Source organism: Rhinopithecus bieti, unplaced genomic scaffold (genome assembly GCF_001698545.2).
Source record: "Rhinopithecus bieti isolate Rb0 unplaced genomic scaffold, ASM169854v2 scaffold_26199, whole genome shotgun sequence".
NCBI lineage: Eukaryota > Metazoa > Chordata > Mammalia > Primates > Cercopithecidae > Rhinopithecus > Rhinopithecus bieti.
In genome coordinates this window covers 655,676-662,929 of record NW_016811775.1, presented here as the reverse complement: position 1 = coordinate 662,929, position 7,254 = coordinate 655,676, and the positions used below count along the sequence as shown (strand labels likewise).

General features: G+C 49.0%; 1 protein-coding gene across 1 annotated transcript in view; it reads right to left on the bottom strand.

Annotated features, from left to right (window-relative positions):
• SYCE2 (synaptonemal complex central element protein 2) overlaps positions 1-7,254 on the bottom strand; it is a 20,175-nt gene that overhangs the window by 3,596 nt on the left and 9,325 nt on the right. The window contains 1 exon segment of the mRNA XM_017895057.1: positions 1,799-1,973. Coding sequence (XP_017750546.1) covers positions 1,799-1,973 — 175 coding nt within the window.

The following is a 7,254-nucleotide window of genomic DNA, read 5'->3' as shown; positions in this document are numbered from 1 at the left end:
AAGTGCTGGGATTACAGGCTTGAGCCACCGCGCCCGGCCCCAAAAAAATTTTTAAAGAAAATTAGCTGAGCAAGGTGGGTGCACACCCAGCTACTTAAGAGGCAGAGGTGGGAGGATCACTTGAGCCCAGGAGTTTGAGGCTCCAGTGAGCTATGATCGTGCCACTGCTCTCTAAGCCTGGGCGATAGAGTGAGACACCACCTCTAAAACTATAAATCAATACAACACAACACAACAATACAACACAACACACACAACAATACAATACAATAAAAAAAGTGAGCCGGGCTTGATGTTGCATGCCTATAGTCTCAAGCTACTCAAGAGGCTGAGGTGAGAGGATTGCTTGAGCCCAGGAGATCAAGATTGCAGTGACCTATGATTCCACCACTGCACTGCAGCCTGGACAACAGCAAGACTTGTCTCAAAAAAAAAAAAAGAAAAAAGAAAATAAAGTCAATCTGTCATCAAGACACCTAGAATCAGCAAGCTCTTCCACTCACATGACCCATTATGTATTTTTGTTTGTTTGTTTGCTGGAACTATAGGCATGTGCTACCATGCCTGGCTAATTTTTTTTTGAGACAGAGAGCCAAGATCGTGCCACTACTCCAGCTTGTGCAACAGAGCAAGACTGTCTCAAAAAAAAAAGAAAGAGAAAACCAGAAAGAAAGAAGCGGTCTCCTTTTTCTTTTCTTTCTTTTTTTTTTTTTTGAGATGGAATCTCACTCTGTCACCAGGCTGGAGTGCAGTGGCGCAATCTTGGCTCACTTCAACCTCCACCTCCCAGGTTCAAGCAATTCTCCTGCCTCATCCTCCCAAGTAGCTGGGACTACAGGCACGCACCACCAGGCCCAGCTAATTTTTGTATTTTTAGTAGAGACAGGGTTTCACCATGTTGGCCAGGATGGTCTCCATCTCCTGACCTTGTGATCCCCCCACCTCAGCTTCCCAAAGTGCTGGGATTACAGGCGTGAACCACCGTACCTGGCCCCTATTTATTTATTTTTGAGACAAAATCTTGCTCTCTGGCCCAGGCTGCAGTGCAGAGTGACTACACCGAGCCAATTTTTCTATTTTTAGTAGAGATGTGGTTTCACCATGTTGGCCAACCTGGTCTCTTAACTCCTGGCCTCAAGTGATCCACCTGCCTCGGCCTTCCAAAGTGCTGGGATTACAGTCATGAGCCACTGCGCCTGGTCCCCCCATTATATATTCTGAAGAGGCATCAGGCGCAACCGTTCATGTAAGACCTGAACATCACACCAGCTTTTGCAAGACGTAAGCCCCAGGCATGTTAAAGAACCTCCACTCCCCCATCACAGACCATTCGATGGCTTCTGCCGGACATATGGTTGTGACAATGCAAGTTATGCCTTGACCCCCTACTCCCATGGCTGCTTGACCTTGTGTGAAGTAAGAGGGCTGGGTGTTGGAGACAGGAGGGTATCCAATGCCCCGCTCCTTCAGCCTGGCGGTCTCATCAGGCAAATCATTCATTTCCAAGCCTTATCTATAAAATGGGTCCAATCTCTTCACTGTAGGACTATTCTAAGGGTAAACTGAGATACAGATGGTCCCCAACTTACTACAGTTCAACTTACTACATTTTTCACTTATAGCATTTTCAACTTGCAATGGGATTATTGGGATGTAGCCCCATCATACGTGGAGGAGTGCCTGTGTTGTGTATGAATGGTCTAGCGCCGTGCCTGGTGTACAACAGACATTCATCGGTGGTTCATTCCCTCCCCTTTTGCATAAGGAATCCCCCCTCTCACTGGGTGAAGTCTGTCACCTTGGTCTTCAGGCTGTTCCTGAAGTTGGTCATGAGTGCGTGGTCCTTTTGCCGGCTCTCATTGATGTTTTCGATCAGCTCCTGGGCTCTCTTCTGCAGGATGTCGATGCTTGAGTCCAGAGAGGAGAAGTAGAGTCCCGACTTCCCTTCCAGCACTGTCAGCTGGCAACTGGCACTGGAGATAGCGACACAAGGGCAAGAAACCTGACTTCACAGAGTACAGGATGCGGCCGGGTGCGGTCGCTCACGCCTGTAATCTCAGCACTTTGTAGGCTGAGGTGGGCGGATCACAAGGTCAGGAGTTCGAGACCAGCCTGGCAACATGGTGAAACCTCGTCTCTACTAAAAAAAAACAACAAAAAATTAGCCAGGCACGGTGGCACATACCTGTAGTCCCAGCTACTTGGGAGGCTGAGGCAGGAGAATCACTTGAAACCAGGAGGTGAAGTTGCAGTGAGCCAAGATCACGCCACTGCACTCCAGCCTGGGTGACAGAGTGAGACTCCATCTCAAAAAAAAAAAAAAGTACAGGACGCTGAGATCAGCACCAAACTCTTCCAAGACCAGCTGATCTGAGAGAGCTACATGGTGGGAGAGGACCCACATTGTTGCCTTCCATGGGTGATACGAGGCATGCTTCCTAGGTTATTCCATTCACACACATGCCCTGAACGATGAGAATGGCACCGCATTTTATAGCTGAGAAAACAGACCAAGAGGCATGACTAAATATGCACAAGGTTCCAGACCAAGGAGGTCTGTCTGACCCCAAAGCCCACTGTTATTTTATGACACCAACTCGCTTCTTTCGAATACCAATAATAGTATCAATACTTTACTTTCTTTGTTTTATAGAGACAGGTCTTGCTCTGTTGCCCAGGCTGGAGTGCAGTGGCACAATCATAGCTCACTGCAGTGTCAACGTCCCAGGCTCCAGTGATCCTCCCACCTCAGCCTCCTGAATAGGTGGGACTACAAGCACGTGCTACCATGCAGAGCTAATTTTTAAAATTTTTAAATAGAGACTGGGCTTCACTATGTTGTTCAGGCTGCTCTCAAACTTCTGGCCTCCCAAAATGTTGGGATTACAGGCATGAGCCACTGTGCCTGACTGATGTAATCAGCAATCTCCTGCAACCTCCGCCTCCTGGGTTCAAGCGATTCTCCTGCCTCAGCCTCCCGAGTAGCTGGGACTACAGGTGCACACCATCACACCCAGCTAATTTTTGTACTTTTAGTAGAGATGGGGTTTCACCATGTTGGCCAGGCTGGTCTCAAATTCCTGACCTCAAGTGATCCTCCTACCTCGGCCTCCCAAAGTGCTGGGATTACAGGCGTGAGCGACCACACCCAGCCTGATGCTTTCTTAAGTGACCTTCCTGTCACTAACCTGCTGCATCCCTTTCCCAACCTACTGGGTGATGTTCACCGCCTGGGACTACAGTGTACCTGCACCTCCTTGCTCCCACCAGGTGAGGTAAATACCTGTTGAATTATATTTAAAGAGCATTTAAAGAAATGCGCACACACGCAAAAAGTTGTTGGTTCCATGCTGTACTTGTAACTAATGATGTAATTCAAATATTGTGTTAACCAGTGAAATAGTGGCAGAAGAGTGACAGCTGTCTAAAAAGCTAAACAGAATGAAAAATGTTCAGTAATATGTAATGTTATGTAACTTCATAATATTCAATGTAATAAAATGGAACTTCGTTCGGTTGGGTATGGGGGAGATGACTAAAATTGAAGCAAAGATCATAAAATCTAGAAAAATTCTGCATATAGATTGCTCTGCCAAGGTTTTGTTCTCTGCTTTAAAAACAGAACTGGGGCCAGGTGCGATGGCTCAAGCCTGTAATCCCAGCACTTTGGGAGGCTGAAGTGGGTGAATCACAAGGTCAGGAGTTCGAGACCAGCCTGGCCAAGATGGTAAAAACCCCATCTCTACTAAAAATACAAAAAATTAGACGGGCACAGTGGCGGGCATCTGTAATCCCAGCTACTCGGGAGGCTGAGGTAGTTGAATCGCTTGAACCCTGGAGGCAGAGGCTGCCGTGAGCCAAGATCGTGCCACTGCACTCTAGCCTGGGCGACAGAGCAAGACTTCATCTCAAAAATAAATTAAATTAAATTAAAATAAATTAAAACAGAACTGAAAATTGTGGGTAATGCATTGTGAATGAAGTTTATACTGTGATCTGATAAGGCAACCCATTGGTATTTTTTTTTTTTTTTTTTTTTTTTTTTTGAGACGGAGTCTCGCTCTGTCGCCCAGGCTGGAGTGCAATGGCCAGATCTCAGCTCACTGCAAACTCCGCCCCCTCAGGTTTACACCATTCTCCTGCCTCAGCCTCCCAAGTAGCTGGGACTACAGGCGCCCGCCACCTCGCCCAGCTAGTTTTTTTGTATTTTTAGTAGAGACGGGGTTTCTCGTCAGGATGGTCTCGATCTCCTGACCTCGTGATCTGCTCATCTCGGCCTCCCAAAGTGCTGGGATTACAGGCTTGAGCCACCGCGCCCAGCCCCCATTGGTATTTTAAATTAAGACATATTTTTTCTTCTTCTGATTCTCTGGTTTATTTGACCTGTTTGATGTCTGATCAGTTAGCGGTTCTGGCCAGGTAGAGCTGCCCCTTTGAGTCACAGCTAATATTTCCTCAGCCGTGTTCCCGGCACTGAGCTAAGCCACATGCCTTGTCTTGGTGCAGCCTCACCACCACACTTGGGTCGTCTGCTGTTCTCTTTACCTTATGGCTGAGTACATGGGCTTAGAGTAGACTAAGTGTCCTCAAGGTGGAGGACAGTCTATGGTAGAGCAGGGCTTTGTACCCACTAGGCCTGACTTCCCAGCTGGTAGCCTGCTTCCTACTAAGGCACTCAGGCGCCACTCCCCTCCTGGATCTTACATTTCCTCATCACCCTCTGAGGTCCTCCAGCTCTGAAAGGCCAAGCCTTGTAGGTGTGGACAGAGCAGTTCCTGAATGCAGCAGGTCACACAAAACCTTAAAGTCAGCTGTGTCCACAAGTAGGTTACTGACTACTTAGAAAAATAAATCTTGGCCAGACATGGTGGCTCACGCCTGTAATCCCAGCATTTTTGGAGGCCGAGGCGGGTGGATCACCTGAGGTCAGGAGTTTGAGACCAGCCTGGCCAACATGGTGAAACCCCATCTCTCCTAAAAATACAAAAATTACCCGGGCATGGTGGCATGTGTCTGTAATCCCAGCTACTAGGCGTGCTGAGGCAGGATCGCTTGAACCTGGGAGGCAGAGGTTGCAGTGAGCCGAGATTGTGGCACTGCACACCAGCCTGGGCAACAGAGCAAGACTCCGTCTCAAAAATATAAAATAAAATAAAGAAAAATAATTCTCAGCTATCTGAACCAGGCACAGTGGGCTCATGCCTGTAATAGCAGCACTTTGAGGGGCTAAGGCAGGTGAATCGTGAGCTCAGGGTTTTGAGACCAGCCTGGGCAAGATGGCAAAACCCCATCTCTACGAAAAACACAAAAATTAGCTGGGTGTGGTGGCGTGCACTTGTAGTCCCAGCTACTTAGGAGGCTGAAGCGAGAGGATCACTTGAGCCCAGCAGGTGGAGGCTACAGTGAGCTTGATCATGGCACTGCACTGGAGCCTAGGTGATATGACGCCACTGCACTCCAGCCTGGGCGACAGAGGGTGACCCTGTTTCAAACAAACAAAACCACAACACACAAATACACCCCTCCCTCCCCACCCAGTCTCCCCCAGCCAACCACCTCCCTCTTTCCTCCCCATCAAGGCCAGGGTTCTAGAAGGAGCTGCTTACACTTTCTGGGCTTTTTTTGAGATGGAGTTTTGCTCTGTCGCCCAGGCTGGAGTGCAGTGGCGTGATCTCGGCTCACTGCAAACTCTGCCTCCCAGGTTCACGCCATTCTCCTGCCTCAGCCTCCCAAGTAGCTGGGACTACAGGCGCCCACCACCATGCCTGGCTAGTATTTTTTATTTTTAGTAGAGACGGGGTTTCATCGTGTTAGCCAGGATGGTCTTGATCTCCTGACCTCATGATCCTCAGCCTCCCAAAGTGCTGGGATTACAGGCGTGAGCCACCGCGCACAGCCTTTTTTTTTTTTTTTTTTAAGAGAGAGGGGTCTCACCCTGGGCTTCTTTTCTTTTCTTTTTCTTTTTTTTTATTTTTATTTTGAGATGGAGTCTCGCTCTGTTGCTCAGGCTGGAGTGCAGTGACGTGATCTCGGCTCACTGACCTCGTGATCCACCTGCCTCAGCCTCCTAAAGTGCTGAGATTACAGGCATGAGCCACCACGCCCAGCCATCCTGGGCTTATTTTCTTACCCTCCATTCACTTTTCAGTCCATTGCAATCAGGTTCCTCCCCCGGTTCTCAAATGAAACAGCTCCTACCAGTCCCCGTGACCATGTGGTTACATCGGTAGACATCTCAGACCAACATGCTGACCTCTTGGCAGCAGCCAGCACTGCTGACCACCCTTCCCTGCTACTCCTGACATGTGGTATCCCAGGGGTCTGTGCTTGGGCCTCTGCTGTCTTCTTCCCAGACACCCTCAATCACACACTTGCTCTGCAGTGAGGCCTCCATGCCTCCTCCCTGCTGGCCCCTGCAGCTAATATCCCAGCCAGCATTCCACAGTGCACAGGCTGTTACTCTCCAAAGGCATTCATTCCCGTAGCATGGGACCCCTTTCCCACCTACGTCCTGTCTCCTCCGGAAAGTGTTCCTTGGCTGGATTCAGTGCACACAGCACCTACAGCATCACTGTCTACACCTTGGCCTCCCCCTGTAGTCTCCTGAAGGGCCAGGGCCATGTCTCATTCCTTCGTCTTTGTATCTTCAGTACCTACTCCTCATAAGAGAAGCAATAAATGTGCTGCTAATAAATAAATGACTTGCAAGTACTTTCCATTACCATCCACACTTCGGATTCTATCATCTAGATTCTATCATCCCAGCCCATGCCTCTCACCTGAGCTCCCAAGAATATATGAAACCTCCCAGTCTCCCCACATGGCTGTCTCAAAGGCATCTGAAACTCTGCATTTGCACAACCAAAAGCGTCATCTCCCTGGCAACCCAATTTCATCTTCCCTTAGTGAATGACATAAAAAGCCACCTGGTTCCCAAGCCCAAAACTTAGCAGCAAGCCTAGAGTCCGGCTTCTCTGTGTCCCTCCGCATCCTGTCTCAAAATCCTTTCATTTCTACCTTTTTTTTTTTTTTTTTTTGAGACGGAGTCTCGCTCTGTCGCCCAGGCTGGAGTGCAGTGGCCGGATCTCAGCTCACTACAAGCTCCGCCTCCCGGGTTTACGCCATTCTCCTGCCTCAGCCTCCCGAGTAGCTGGGACTACAGGCGCCCGCCACCTCGCCCGGCTAGTTTTTTGTATTTTTTTAGTAGAGACGGGGTTTCACCGTGTTAGCCAGGATGGTCTCGATCTCCTGACC